We start from the raw sequence: 15,742 nt of genomic DNA, 5'->3' as shown, positions 1-15,742 counted from the left end.
GCCCGTCCTACGGGCGATACAGGCGGTCGCCTAGGGCCCCGAAAGCGTGGGGGGCCCACTCATAGATTTTAACAAATTAAATAATAATCATACTACGAGTGCCCCCCCCCCTGCTTTGCTCAACGTCCGAGAGAAACACTGACTGGTGAAATGAGGTATCTGCAAAGATGATTGAATCATTTGAATTTTGAATGGTAACTGGGTTGTGAGTGGGTGGGGCTGAATGGGCTAGATCGTCAATGGTCAACTCAGTCATTCAAGTGCACTGTCTGTGCAAGTATGTCAGGTACTTTCAAACCGCAAGTTGTTTCATCCGGTAACATAAGTTACTGGTTCATTTTCTCAAGCTTCCGTCTTCTGGTCGTCTCTTTTTCGGGGTGATGGAGGAGAGATTGGCAGTGAAATTCCAGATAAAATCCATGATGGGATTTTGCTCATCATCCTCCGTCCTCACACACTCATGTCTTCTTGGGTCTAGTGTGGGGGGTAGTGTGGGGGTCTAGTGTGGGGGGTAGGGTGGGGGTCTAGTGTGGAGGGTAGGGTGGGGGTCTAGTGTGGGGGGTAGGGTGGGGGTCTAGTGTGGGGGGTAGGGTGGGGGTCTAGTGTGGGGGGTAGGGTGGGGGTCTAGTGTGGGGGGTAGGGTGGGGGTCTAGTGTGGGGGGTAAGGTGGGGGTCTAGTGTGGGGGGTAAGGTGGGGGTCTAGTGTGGAGGGTAGGGTGGGGGTCTAGTGTGGGGGGTAGGGTGGGGGTCTAGTGTGGGGGGTAGGGTGGGGGTCTAGTGTGGGGGTAGGGTGGGGGTCTAGTGTGGGGGTAGGGTGGGGGTCTAGTGTGGGGGGTAAGGTGGGGGTCAGCAGAGTTTTTTGGCACCACAGTTTGAGGTTGAGCTTGGCCTCCCTGATGCCCCTCTTCAGACTAGCCCTGGCTGAGCTGAAGGCCTCTGGGTCGCCTGCTTTGAAGGCGGTGTTGCGTACCTGCAGCAGTGTACGGACCTCTCTGTTCCTCCAGGGTTTAGTCAGGATATCCAAGTCAGCACTTTTCCAGCACATCGGGCCATTTCTGGGAAATGAGACCATCTAAAAATGAAACTTAAAAAACACTTTCTCTTTTGTCTTTATCTTTATTGAACATAAAGCATCTGCGTGAGTGACCTTCCATCCTCGTAAGGGAGCTGTAAACATGTTCATAAATATTTTTTGACTAAAATCACTCCTACCGCTAATCTTGATCTTTCTCCCTATTGCAGAAAGCTGCTGTAAAATACTAGGTTATACCTTTCCCTGCACATGAATAATTAACCAAGCTATCTTGCATATGAGCAATGCACTGTATATAAGATGATGACCAAGGGTCTTTCTGCTGCTGACCATGGGGGCTGAGTCCTGTTGATGGGGCCCAATTTTCTTTTAGACTCTGTAGGCTACTGTATTTGTTTATTAAGATTTCATAAATATGATATATTGTCTGAATTTGTCTTGTTTTATCAAATGTTCCAATTATTTTCATTTCTTATGCTGGTTTATTATGAACAATTGCAGGAAACTAGCAGAAATAAGCTACACCTAGCATTTAGGCTGACTCGTTACCATAACAACACAGCTCTTACGTCAAGTTTAGCCAGGGAGGAAGGTGGCTAACTTTCTAACCTCAAAATAAGTCAGTCTTAATTTGTATGCAACAGGCAGTCTTAATTAGACTAGTCTAACCTGAGAATATAAGACTAGTATAAGGTTTAGACCAGTCTTAATCTATATTTATGAGAATATAAGACTAGTCTAGGGCTTAGACCAGTCTTAATCTATGTTTATGAGAATATAAGACTAGTCTAGGGCTTAGACCAGTCTTAATCTATGTTTATGAGAATATAAAACTAGTCTAAGGTTTAGACCAGTCTTAATCTATGTTTATGAGAATATAAAACTAGTCTAAGGTTTAAACCAGTCTTAATATATGTTTATGAGAATATAAAACTAGTCTAAGGTTTCAGACCAGTCTTAATCTATGTTTATGAGAATATAAAACTAGTCTAAGGTTTAGACCAGTCTTAATCTATGTTTATGCAACTGGCCCCTGGCCCCTCTACCTGTAGTAGGTAGGCCTACAGCTGATCTCATGGGTGGCGACGGTGGCCGTGTCCCCGCCGTGCTGCTCCTTGGCGAACTTGGCCATCTCCGAGCGGCTGCCTCCCAGGAGGGCCTTGCCCACGGTGACGGTGTCCAGCTGCAGGTCTGGGGCCCAGTTGTTGTTGGTGAGGGACGAGTAAGCTCTGCAGGAGGGAGAGTGGTGGACTAGCATATCAGCCCAGTAGAGCTCTCAGGTCTCTGTGTACCACATGTACAAAAGAAGAGATTTGGTGAGGCTGCCTTCTCTTTTTATGCACCCAAATTGAGGAATGCACTGCCAGTTTACATTAGGGATGCAACCTCAGCAAATATGTTCAAGTCGAGACTAAAAACCCGTCTTTTTAATATTGCCTTTAAATGACTAAATAATTAAATTATGATTATATAATGATTGGAGCACTTTAAGCTGCAACGTTTGCAGGAAAAGCGCTATAGAAATAAAAAGTTATTATTATTATTAGTGCGTGCGCTATTATCCATATACATCGTAATTCCTGAGGGAAAGCTTACGTTAACAAGAAACCGTTGCTATGTTTCTCGTTGCTAGGGGCAGCTATAATGGCAGCTATGTTTTCGTTCCTTTCATGTCATTTCATTTCTCAGGGGAGCCAGCTGTGTACAGCCATGCCACACCATACCATTGACTGTTGATCTGTTTTACACTTGTTTTTGTTTATTATTTTTTGCATTTGTTATGTATGTTGTGTTATTGTATTATCTGATTCATATGCCATATGATATGGGTCATTTTTAATATCATATTGAATCATGTTAGCCTACATTTTACATTGTTCACGTTAAGCAGACACCATTATCCAAAGCAACTTACAGCAAACACATTTGTCTAAGTAAGTTAATCTTCTATCCATCAGTCATCATAAGCTAGAAGAAGGAAAGGAGAAAAAAAAAATGTATATATTATTTGCTACTTCACTACAGAGTGGCCAGTCCACTCCCCATCTTTCTATCCACTAGCCATCACAACCTTTGTGCACAAGTTTGAGTTTGCAGCCTCGAGGGAAAAGGGTTTGCGGTTGTTGTGGCAGGGCTTCTGTACTTCTATTCTTCAAAACATTTCTGAAACATTCTATTGATTATATATTGTGAATACATTTGAAATGTCTGTTGTCAGTATTATTATTATTATTATTATTATTATTATTATTATTCTGTATATGTACAGAATACACATATGTACAAACAATATGTAGGCCTACATTGAGATTCTAGTAACATCTAACCGAGGGTGGAGCCAGCTGTGTACTATTGCCATACTGCACTATACCATTGACTATTTAAAATAAAAATAAAAACGTGTTATCTAGCAGCGACCATACCCTCAGTGCCTACCTCTACCCTCAGTGCGTACCTCTACCCTCAGTGCCTACCTGTAGCCTCAGTGCCTACCTGTCTCCCCTGTAAGCGGTTCTCGCAGAGCGTACAGGTGTGGTTGTTGTTCAGGTGGGCTTTCACGTTGATGATGGCAGAATTCACCAGAACAGATACTGTATGTCCCATAGTAAACTCTAGTGAAATCTTATTGGGTTTATTTTCGGGCAACTGCATTTAACAGCATAGCTACACCCATTACAGATATTTTAGCCTTCGATGTATATCATACAGAATGAGGAGAGCAAAACTGTTGTGTTCATTTGTTTATTTAGAATGTGTACTTATTTAACATTAGGTTAGCCCAAAATATGCTGATGGCATGTGTTTCTAATACCAGGTAAATGACGTCAAATCAAGGGTCTTGCTCAGTGGTCACTTGAGGGTAGATTTATTGCAGATCTGTGTCCATATTCCGTGCACGCATTACAAAATATGAACAAGGTTACAGGTGGAAAACTTCAGACTTTATACCCAAAGTATTGGGCAACCATGCTAACTATCTGTCTAACATCAATCAAAGGCATTGACGAGGCTCCTCTCAGTCTGTCGGCTAAAGGGAGGATGCACCAATCTTATGCGTTCTGGCGGTCCCTCCTTTACTGACCACTAGGTCCTGTGTCTCCTACGTCACCTAGAAGAATACTACCTAGGTTGGTAGACTGCCAGCTGAACAGCCCCCCCCCCCCCCTCCCGAAGGGTCACGGAGAACCTAGTGCCAGCCTCGTAGTCGCTACTTAGACACATCGCCAGGCCGTTGGGCAGGTCCTGGTCTTGGTCAGGGGGATTACGATTTTTCTAAAGAAATATTTTACAGTTTGACCAGGCCTACAGTACACACTCTTATATTTTCCATATTCGCATTTTAATATCGTCAGTTGTAAAACACACACACACACACACACATAAAAGAAAAAACACATTTACTGTAAAATTGGAGGTGAATTTATCGGCCTGACCTATCAAGAGCTTGGAGAGTACCGTCCACACCTGTAACCTGTCAGGTGAGCGTCACACTGGGAGCTGTAGGTGAAGTACATGATCCCTTTGCTCAGCTGACAGCCGTGGGAGTGAGTCCCTCTCTCGGGGTACACCGCGCACCTCCCGGCCAGATCGTTGTACATCACGTCCCTGTCCCACACCTCGAACACCAACTGGTGCCCCAACTCCACCGAGCCGAAGTCGGACGTGGCGTTCCACCACGGGTTGTTGTCGTCCATGACCGTGTCCGTCTCCTCGTACATGCCGTTGTACCAGATCTTCACGTAGGCGTCCGTCTTGGTGAACATGTCGGCCTTCAGGCCGGCGGCCCTGTGCACGATCACCCTCAGCGTACCGCGGCCGGCCCGCAGGGGGCAGCAGTTGTGGTCCAGGTTGGCGGTCGGGGTGCAGGTCTTCGACCCCGCCCTGCCGTCTTCGTCCAGCGGGAGCCGGTTCTCCTCGATGTACTCCCTGACGGTCCTCCTCAGGTGGTCGCTGACCTCGGGGTCGTCCACGAGGTGGTGGAGGGGGAAGATGGCGTAGGAGACGATGTCCGGGTGGTCGTGGAGACTGTTCATCCAGCTGTGGTAGGCCTCCGACGGGTCCTGGTTGTACAGGATGTCCGGGAAGTACTTCTCCCCTCCCACGACCTCTATCTTGTGGGTCATGAAGCCCTGGTAGAAGCCCATGCTCATATTTCCCTGCAGAAGGTCGTTGCACTTGTTGGAGAAGGAGCCGTTGACGGGCAGAAAGCCCAGGGCCATCTTCAGCTCGACGTTCAAGCAGTTCTTTATCTCCGACTCGGAGAAGCCCTTCAGGGTCGCCAGGCACGTGCGGAAGGCGGTGACCCGGCGGACACGCCCCCCCAGATGGACCTGGTGGATGTAGTGTGTGCCGTAGGTGTCGATCATCCTGCGGTAGAGCGGTCGGCTCTTGTTGTCATAGCTACGGGGGAGTCTCTTCAGGTGTTTGGCAAACTCAGTGCTGATCTCAGGGTGGTCAGCCAGCCGGTAACTGAGTAAAACAACAAGAAAAAGGCATGTAAGTTTTAACCAATGTGTTTTGTCACTACAAGAGACCCACTAAAAAATCTATGGATGTTAGTGGGATCAAGAGACAAAGTTCAACATTGGAAGCCAAATCACCACAAAGTACATTTACACTTTACATTTTTGGCATTTAGCAGACGCCTTTATCCAAAGCGACTTACAACAAATACATTTGTCTAGTAAGTGAATTATCTATCCGTCAGTCATCGCAAGAAAAAGTAATCTATGCTCGGGCCAGGGGTCATTGGCAGTCATAATGCTAGAAGAAGGAAGATTTTTATTTATTTATTTTCCAGTAGAGTAACTTTAAAGGGGATGGAGAGGTTTACAAAGTGTACCACAGACTACCAATCAGGTCAGAAAAGTTCATTTGAGTTGATTTAGCCATGCAATTTTGAACTTTGTCTCTTGATCCCATTCACACATATTTAGTAGTTAGTAGTGGTATTTAGGCATGACAGCAGATACACTGAACAAAAATATAAAGCCAACACTTTTGTTTTTGCTCCAATTGTTCACGAGTTGAAATCAAAGACCTAAGAATTTTTCAATGTACACAAATGGCCTATTTCTCTCAACTTGTGTTCACACATTTGTTTAAGTCTGTGTTAGTGAGCACTTCTCCTTTGCCGAGATAATCCATCCACCTGACAGCAGCAGAGTTTCCCTCCCCTGTAGACCCACCCACCTGCCCCACTACCTGTAGTAGGTACAGCTGATCTCATGGGTGGCGAAGGTGGCCTTGTCCACGCTGTGCTGCTCCTTGGCGAACTTGGCCATCTCCGAGCGGCTGCCTCCCAGGAGCGCCTTGCCCACGGTGTCCAGCCGCAGGTCTATCCCCCAGTTGTTGTTGATGAGGGACGAGGAGCTCCGCAGCAGGGAGTCCACCGAGTGGTGCAGGGCGCTGGTCAGCTGCTTACTGCAACGGCTGAACGGACGCCAGTCTAGCACGGCGGCGGGAAGTTTCTGGACCTATGGAGAGGAGAGTATGCCGTTACACACACACACACACACATACGTAACATTAATATATGAACAGTAAGATTTCCCCCAAAATCATTCCCTCTTTTTATGTCTTTTCTTTATACATCTCATTTACATTTTACAATTACATTTACATGGCATTTAGCAGACGCCTTATTCCAAAGCGACTTTACAATCGATACATTTGGCTAAGCAAGTGAGTCATCAAATCCCCAGTTGTAGCAAGAAGAGTCATCTAGCTCAGGCCAGGGGCCATTGGCAGTCGTTGTGATAGAAGAATTGTATGGTAGAAGAACATATTTGTTTTTGGCTGTGTGTGTGTGTGTCTGTGTGTGCCTGTCTAGCAGCGACCATACCCTCAGTGCCTACCTGTAGCCTCAGTGCCTACCTGTCTCCCCTGGAAGCGGTTCTCGCAGAGCGTACAGGTGTGGTTGTCGTTCAGATGGGCTTTCACGTTGATGACGTAGGCGCCTTTACGCCGCATGCGGACCACATCGAAGCCCTCCCCGGCCAGGTTGTAGCCCGGCACGAAGGCCGCTTTCTCGCACTCGGACCCCGAGCCGATCCTGCATGCGCTGGAGGAGCCGGTACCAAACCACTGTGCCACGACCGACAGGGCGAGGGTTAACAGGAAGAGCTTGCGCTGGTGGGACCCCTCTGTCGCCATGGTTACAGGAATGTACTGTACGGCGTTATGGGGAAGACAGGGAGGGAGAGAGAGAGAGAGAGATACCGTGACATGTCATACCATACACTTCTAATACTTCTAGCTGATAGTGTCTGGTAATGTATCATTTATCTTAGCGTCAAATGATGTTGAGGGTTGAATGCTCATTGCATGAAAAATACATAGGTCTAGATATTTATTTTGCGTTACTCCAAAAACAGATAACACAGAGTCCCTTTAATGGTGCTGTCTTTAGCTTCGGAGTAAATCAAATCTATTCTGAGATTCAGAAGATCAAACACAGATCAAACACAACAGAGAGGACACAGCCGTGTTGTCTTTACAGTATTGTGTCTGTAATACCGTAATTGAGGGCACAACACTAATCCCTCCACAACGAGAGTGTGTGTGTGTGTGTGTGTGTGTGTGTGTGTGAGAGAGAGAGACACGATGCATGCACAGCTCTGCCACTTGTAATATCAATAAAATAAACATGCATATTGCACAGCGGTCGACATGCACTCCTACCTTCAAAATCAGACCAGTTTGTTTCTCTCTCTCTCTCTCTCACACGCAGACACACCCCGTCTTCTCAGTCAGCAAGGGAACTAAATCTCCAACAGACTTGTCTTGTCTCCTCCTGTAGAAACGGCTGTGTTGACTGTTTTAGCAACCGAAGCACAAATGAATGGTTGTTGCTCTGGTTGGTTGACAGTGTTCCGTGGGCGCTGAGAGGAAGAAGCTTAACAACCAACCAACCAACCAACGGGCCACTTAGTGACAGGATAGAAACACTCCTGCTGGGAGAATGCGCCGCTGGCTAGGGTGAATGTGGAGCAACGGTCCATTGTGTGTGTGTGTGTGTGTGTGTGTATCGTCTGTGTGCGTGTGTGTGTATGTGGTGTGTCTGTGTCTGTATGTGTGGTTTGTGTGTGTGTGTGTGTGTGTAAGGTTTGTCTATGTGTGTGAGTGTGTGTGTGTGTGTGTGTGTGAGCACGAGGGAGTCTCCCTCCTCCAGGCCTCCTCTCTTCCTGAGGGCAGACAGATTTCCTCAGCTGACTGCGTTTGTTTTGATGCTCACGAGCCAGCGGTATGAAAGCCAGCTGTGGGTGGGGGAGGGCTGTGGGTGAGGCAAGGCTGTGGTTGGGGGAGGGCTGTCTTCTCACGAGATGTTGAGGCAGAGTGGCATGGGTATTATGCTGCCTCTTTACGGGAAGTACTGTGTGTGTGTGTGTGTGTCTGTGTGTGCGTGCGCTTGTGTGTGTGTGTGAGTGTGTGGGCTTGTGTGTGTGTGTGCGCTCATGTGTGTGTGTGCCTGTGTGTGTGTGTGTGTGTGTGTGTGTGTGTGCCTGTGTGTGTGTGCGCTCGTGTGTGTGCGCTCATGTGTGTGTGTGCCTGTGTGTATGTGCACTCGTGTCTGTGTGTACACGCATGTGTGTGTGTGTGTGTGAGTGTGAGTGTGTGGGCTCATATGTGTGCGTGTGCGCCCGTGCGTGTGTGTGTGGGTGTCTGCTTATTGTGGCTGTCTGCCTGTCTGTGCAGAACACTGTTAACCAAATCGAAACCCTAGGTGTCAGCTTCTTCTGTGTCTGTTTATGGTCGGGGGGGGGGGGGGTGTCTGATTATGGTCAGGAGGGGGGGGGGGTGGTCTGATTATGGTCAGGAGGGGGGGGTCTGATTATGGTCAGGAGGGGGGGGGGGTGTCTGATTATGGTCAGGAGGGGGGGGGGGGGGGTCTGATTATGGTCAGGAGGGGGGGTGGGCGGTGTTGGAGAGGGTTATTGAGCAAGGTTCAGGAAGATAAGTGCCGTTTCTGCAAATTTAACAAAAGTATGTATGTTGACCCAGACTCCACTTGAAGTCAACTGTGAATTCTCACAGTACTTATATACCCTCCATTGCTTCTCCTACCACAGCATAATATTGTATATCTGTCTTCCAGGGGAGGCTGGTGGAGGTATTAATCGGAGGACGGGCTCATTGTAATGCATGGAATGGAATGAGGAATGGTATGAAACGTGCCCATCCATCTCTACCTCCACCAGCCTCCCCTGGTGTTCTACCTCCCCCAGCCTCCCCTGGTGTTCTACCTCCACCTGCCTCCCCTGGTCTACCTCCCCCAGCCTCCCCTGGTGTTCTACCTCCCCCAGCCTCCCCTGGTCTACCTCCCCCAGCCTCCCCTGGTCTACCTCCCTCAGCCTCCCCTGGACTACCTCCCCCAGCCTCCCTGTTATTCTGATGGGACCCCTGCCTGTAGTGTTTATCCGATGATGCCAGAATTCACCAGAACAGATGCTGTCTGTCCCATAGTGAACTCTAGTGAACTCTTATTGGGTTTATTTTGGGGCACCTGCATTTAACAGCATAGACAGATAACCCATTACAGACATTTTAGCCTTCGATGGATATCATTAGAATGAGGAGAGCAAAACTGTTGTGTTAGTTTGTTTATTTAGAATGTGTACTTATTTAACATTAGGATAAGCCCAAAATATGCAGATCACTCTAGTGAAAATAGTGAACATTTAAAAAAATATATACAACCTGTGAGAAAGTACAAAAAGTGTAAACATATAGATGACAAACATGTAATTTCCCTGTTGCTTGTTTTATACATTTCCCTACATTCCATACCTGAAAACATATCAACATAATGCTGAAGTAATATTATATTATATTAGATTAAATTAAATTAATATTATATTATCAATTTATTCATAAATCTTACTTATAATGCTAAAGTAATATGCAGAAATACAAAATGATTCACATATATTTTGCCTCCAATTCTCATGCAAAGTGCCGTATTGTGTAACTCTGTAAACCCTTCCTAAAGTTTCTATTGGGGAAAAAACGACAATACTAATTATACTTCCTCTCTGCTACTCTCTTTGAAATTAAAACGTGAAGTGAGAATGAGAAGTTGGTCATCACAAAGCTATTTGGTTAGTTAGTTTGCCGTTTCGGGAACATGGTCTCACGGCAACAAAGCTTGGCTGGGGCTTTGGTTCTGTGTCTCTGTGTCTCCTCCTCCCTGACTCTCCACCTCCCTTCTCTCACTCCCCCCCTCACGGTCTAACTCCTCATACTCCCCACCACCCGCCCCCCCCTTCCTCCTCCTCTTCACTGCCACCACCACCCCTCCCACCACCAAGGCAACCAGACAGACCACCCCGAAGACCACCCCAAACTTCTCCCCCCCTGTCATGGGGGCCGTGTCTCGGCCAAACATCTCGATCATGCCCCGGACGTCCGAGGGCTTGGCCAGCTTCCACATCTTGGTCTGGCCGACCCGGACCCAAGCCCGGTCCCCCTCGGTCATCACTGCCACGGTGTTGAGGGCCACCATGCTTATCAGTGGGGGGACGGTGAAGGGGGGCAGACGGACGGGCAACAGCTGCCCGCCGGTGAACAACCCAGACTTGACGCAATACTGTACCTGACAGCCGTCGCTGACCGTGGCTAGGTGCTGGCTGAACTGGGGCGGGCAGCGAGCCTGGTCCCCCGCTAAGGGGTTGGTCGACTGGCAGCTGAACAGCCCCCCGAATGGTACGGAGAACCTGGTGCCAGCCTCGTAGTCGTTACTGAGGCAGATCGTCAGGCCGTTGGACAGGAGCTTTAGAGGCATGAAGCTAGCGGGGCAGTTCCTGGTCTTGGTGAGGGGGTTCAGCAGGGAGGGGCCGTAGAGGCCCCCGAACAGGTACCCCGAGTTCTCTTGAGTCGCCCCGTTGGTGGAGCACCAGTAGGTTTCGACGCGGGCGGAGCGGACGTGATAGGCGTCCCCGCACACGTTGTCGCAGCAGGTGAAGAACAGCCAGCATTCGTGACAGTGCTGGTGACACTCGTACTGGCTGTAGCCCTCGTCCCTGACCTCCGAGCGCAGCAGGGTGGGTGTGTAGGGCGCCCGGCAGGAGAAGGAGCCCGTCTCCGGGTTCTTCTGGGCCAGGGCCTGGCAGAGCGGGCCCGCGTCCGGCGTGAGCCCGGCGCACGTCTGGTACACCCCGCCGAAGCTGAGGTTGGTCGCCGGACCGTCGCAAGAGCCGTCGTCCACGTTCGCCTGGAAGTTGAAGTTCTGGGAGTCAGCTTTGACGCAGCCCGGGCGGGTGTTGACGGCGTAGTAGCGTTGGATGGCTTGGCTGACCGACTGCGCCAGTTTGCCCACGGTGGGTTCTGGGAGATCGGGGAAGGTGTTGCGGTTCAGGAAGTAGTGCAGCGGCAGCCCCGAGCGGTCGATGGCCACCAGGTTGTTCCTGGTGCTCGCCTGCCACCTCTGGAGCGTGATGCCCGGGAAGAACGGCTCCCCGCCGTGGCTCTGCATTATGGAGTAGGTGATGTTGCCCTGGTAACTACGCTGCTCGGCGGTCTCCTCCGTGTGCGAGGCGCCCACGTCGAAACTCACCTTGCCGAAGAAGTTGGCGCCCGCGGACGCGGAGACGGAGAACCTGTCTGTCGTGCCGTCGGACACGTAGGAGGAGCGGAGGTAGTCCTCCTGCACCAGTGACGCCCCCGCGTCCACGCTGGTGATCACATGGGTTCCGTAGTCCAGCACCATCTTCTCAGAGAGGTAGGACGCCTGGCGCGTCTGGTTGTTCTCGATGGCGTCGGCGATCTCCTCGGCCTGGCGGGCGAAGCGCGAGTCCAGCGTGAAGTCGGGATGAGCTTTTACGGTGTAGAGGAAGTTACGCACCTGGGAGAGGGGAGGGATGGAAAGGGATGGAGGGGGGGCATGGGGGGCAAAGAGGGATGGGGGGGGAGGAGGGAGGGAGAGGGTTACGGTCTGTGGCTCGGTGGTGTTAGCATGGCTACCATGTGGAGCAGTGTTAAGGTCATGGGACATCTTTTGGCTCTACACTCCAAATGTCTGGATTTGAAATCAAACAATTACTATGAGGTTAAAGATTCTCAGCTTTTATTAGATGGTTTTTGTGTACGTATTGGTTTCACCATTCAGAAATAACGACAATAACAACAACTTTTTAGAGCCAAAAGTTTTAGAGCCAAAAGAAGAAACAATTATTCACTGTCCCATTACTTACACAGGGCACTGTAAGAATAGTATTGGTCCAGTATATGATCATGCCTGACTTTGAGTGATGGACTGTTACAGAAATAGGATTAAGGCAGCAGTATAGTAGAATCATTTGATCTGGGGAGGGAGAGGGTTAAACACAACACTCTTATCATGATAGACTAATAATAAGTTTTAGGTGTTTTTTCCAATGTGCATCAAACCAGTTCTGCTTTCAGGTGCTTATCTATCACAGCAATAGACGTGTCAGTTGTCTGGTACTCTGCAATGAAGGTAAACCCGTTGTTTATTAAATTTTTTGATGATTTCAGTTGACTTTTATAACCTCAGTCCCTTTTTTCCTGATTAGATTAGATCCAACTTTACTGTCGTTGACAGAGTACAAGTACAAAGATAGCAAAACACAGTTCAGCATCTAACCAGATGCACTTAGTGCAAAAGCCATGAATGTATGGACAGTGGAAGGTGAGACAGTATACGGTATTACAGTGAGTAAGTACATGAATATAAAGTCAGTATATGTGCAATGAATATGAATATAAAAAGTTAATATATGAGCTGATACACGTTCTCTCTTTACAGACCATTCAAGTTTAAACTTTCACGTTTATTGTTAAATCCCATTATACGAGTATAAGAGAGTAAAATGATTAGGCTTCAGTTCCTCAACATTGCAGCGACAAGAGAAATAAAGTGGCAATAGTTATAAAAAGACAAATAAGACAAAGATAGACAAGATACAAATTGAGCAACACAATAGTGGTAGTAATACAAATAATAGAAATAGCATCGGTGGCTCGATGGAATAGGTAGTATTTTAATAAAGTGACTGTGGTGCTTAAGGGTAGGTGATCTGTGTGCGTGGGGGGGGGGTGCTTCAGGATAAATTGTAAAAAAATAAATAAAAATTAAGTACCTTTAGTGCCCTCAGTATGTTTGTATGTTGTCTCTCACAACAGCGGAGAGAAACGCGCTACAGAGAGTTGTGAGAACAGCACAGAAGATCACCGGCGCACCCCTCCCCTCTCTGGAGGAGCTGTACAACACACGCTGTCTCAGGAGGGCCTCCAAGATCTCCAAGGACCCGACCCACCCTGGGCACGTACACTTTGTCAAGCTGCCCTCGAACAGGAGGTACAGGACCCCGGCCGCTAAGACAAACAGACTGAAGGACTGCTTCTACCACAGGGCCGTCAAGGCCCTGAACACAGAAAAGGCCTAAGTTCTGGGCCCAGGACAGTCCGGATGGATTGTATGGCAGCTAGTGCTGAGGCACAAACATGTACATTTTCAAGCCTGCAAACTGTGACACTTTAAAATAATGTGAAAAAATACTCTTTTGTGCAATATGACAACCCTAGTTGACTATCTGTGCAGTATAGTACAGTGGATTGTGTACATTTATTGATGTAAACCAGCTCCTTACCTTCTTGTGATTTTATGCATCTATGCTTTTTCTAAAATGTGTTTTCTTTTTCCTTTCATAACACCAGGGGAGCCACCCCTCCTAAATTTCGTTGTTTGGTACCTGTACTGTAGCAATGACAAATAAAGTCCATTCCATTCCATTCCATGTTTGTTGACATACTCTATACATGCTTGATAGTGCTGTCAACCTGCATCCTGTCTCTCCCTCCCAATGTCTCAAACTTGAGAGCAAATCAATCAACCAACTCACCTGGACGCGAGCGGTGACCGAGGTGTCTCGGACCTGGTGGGTCTTCGCCCTCTGGTTCTCCACGGAGAACTTGGCGTTGACCACGGAGAAGAAGGACACGTCCGCGTTCACGGAGGAGGACGTGGAGCTGCGCTGGTCCAGCCAGGAGGTGATGATCTCAGAGTTGGTCTCCACGCCCGTGGTCTTCTGGGCGATGACGAACACCTCGTCCGGGATCAGGTACACGCCGTCCTCGGTGGTCAGGCACTGGGAGTAGCTGAGGTTCATCACCCGGCCCGTGTCCAGGTTCCTCAGGTTGTCCCACCCGCCGCCGGGGAGCACCTCCAGGGCCGGGGTGGGGCTGGAGGACAGGTTGGTGGTGGTGGCGGTGCGGCAGCGGCGGAGTTCATTGGTGGGGTGGATGAGAGGGTGGGGCCGGCAGACTCCGAGGAGGGAGAGCGACGGGAACAGGAGCAGCAGGGTGAAGCGTGCTCCTGCTGCTGCTGTCGGTGCCATGGCTGCGTCTGATGTGAGGGCGAAGAGGGAACGTGAGACTGAGTGGCTGCTCAGAGAGAAGGGAGGGAGGGAGGGAAGAGGTGGGGCCATTGTTGGTTCAGTCACAAGATCAGTAACCTTCACCTTCACTTTCACTTTCTAAATGAGTGAACGCAGAGGAACCAATGTGCTTTCAGAGGGGGAAGTTCCTATGTGTGTGTGTGTGTGTGTGTGTGTGTGTGTGTGTGTGTGTGTGTGTGTGTGTGTGTGTGTGTGTGTGTGTGTGTGTGTGTGTGTGTGTGTCTGTGTCTCTGTGTCTGTCTAAATGAGTGAACTCAGAGGAACCAATGTACTTTCCGAGGGGGAAGTGTGTGTGTGTCTGTGTCTGTGTCTGTGTCTGTGTCTGTGTCTGTGTGTCTGTCTCTGTGAGAACGTTTAAGGCATGTCATGGAAGATAAAGATAATCATACGAGTTGAATGAACTCTACTTCATGTGTTTGCATGTATGAACCACTGCTGTTGTGCCCTCGAGCAAGGCTCTTAACCCCCTATTTGTTCCAGGGCCGCTGACTATGGCTGAGCCTGTGCCTAGAGCAAAACAATACATTTAGTTGTACTATTGTGGAATGACAAAAAGGTTGAATCTAATCTAATACATGTATAAAAACATAGGAAATGTGAATTCAACAAAGGGGAGGATGATGGAAGTGAAATTGTGTTCTGGTTGTGATGCATGGAATGGAATGTGGATGGGTACAAACGCAGTCCTTATTCAATTGCATCCATTACATTGAGCCCCGTCCTCTGATTTCTACCTCCCTCAGCCTCCCCTGATTCAGCATGTCCATGTATATGTGAACATGCCTTGTTTGTTCCAAAGAGGAAACACACTTCTTAAGGTAAAGTTCACAGCACAACAGCGTGTGGGGGGGTGGGGGTGTGTGTGTGTAATTATTCCCCTCAATCAAAGAAGTGACATGCACTTTAAAACAGATAAAGATACTTCACAACAATATCACATGTGTGATGTGAAAGAGGAACTGAGCAGTCTAGTTGAGGGTGTGTCTATCCAGAGGCCTTCTGGCTATCTTAGGGGGGTGAGTCATTGTCATGGGGGGTTTCACAGAGCTTTGTTAGTTAGTTCAAGTTTATTTCGAACAGCAGACCAAGTACGTTGGGATACAAATGATTTAAAAAATAAAAAATAAATCCACATGGTTAAGCTGTCCGAAAAGGAATAGGAGGAAGCAAAGCTTATTTGTCCTATCCCCATTCACACACTACAGTTACATTTTGTCATTCAAATTCAAATACACAAAATACAGAATACAAACTATCATACACTAATTTTTGCAAATGGCATGTCCTGTCT

The 15,742-nt window shown here is 48.3% G+C and overlaps 2 protein-coding genes across 2 annotated transcripts; both read right to left on the bottom strand.

The window, feature by feature from the left end:
• Window positions 1-4,470: 4,470 nt before the first annotated feature.
• Window positions 4,471-7,189, bottom strand: prf1.5 (perforin 1.5; the record flags this gene model as incomplete). The annotated part of the gene is made up of 3 exons (XM_080532941.1): window positions 4,471-5,503; window positions 6,239-6,510; window positions 6,911-7,189. The coding sequence occupies 3 exons, from the start codon at window positions 7,187-7,189 to the stop codon at window positions 4,471-4,473; spliced, it is 1,584 nt and encodes a 527-aa protein (XP_080389067.1).
• Window positions 7,190-7,463: 274 nt separating this feature from the next.
• mpeg1.1 (macrophage expressed 1, tandem duplicate 1) lies at window positions 7,464-14,391 on the bottom strand (the record flags this gene model as incomplete). The annotated part of the gene is made up of 3 exons (XM_080532940.1): window positions 7,464-7,468; window positions 10,262-11,876; window positions 13,897-14,391. 3 exons carry the CDS (start codon window positions 14,389-14,391, stop codon window positions 7,464-7,466), a joined length of 2,115 nt encoding a protein of 704 aa, XP_080389066.1.
• Between the last annotated feature and the right edge of the window lie 1,351 nt (window positions 14,392-15,742).

Source organism: Nansenia antarctica (genome assembly GCF_963989245.1).
Source record: "Nansenia antarctica genome assembly, chromosome: 5".
In the NCBI taxonomy this organism is placed as follows: Eukaryota; Metazoa; Chordata; class Actinopteri; order Argentiniformes; family Microstomatidae; genus Nansenia; species Nansenia antarctica.
The sequence above is the reverse complement of the archived record's forward strand: the minus strand, read 5'-3'. Positions and strand labels throughout refer to the sequence as shown.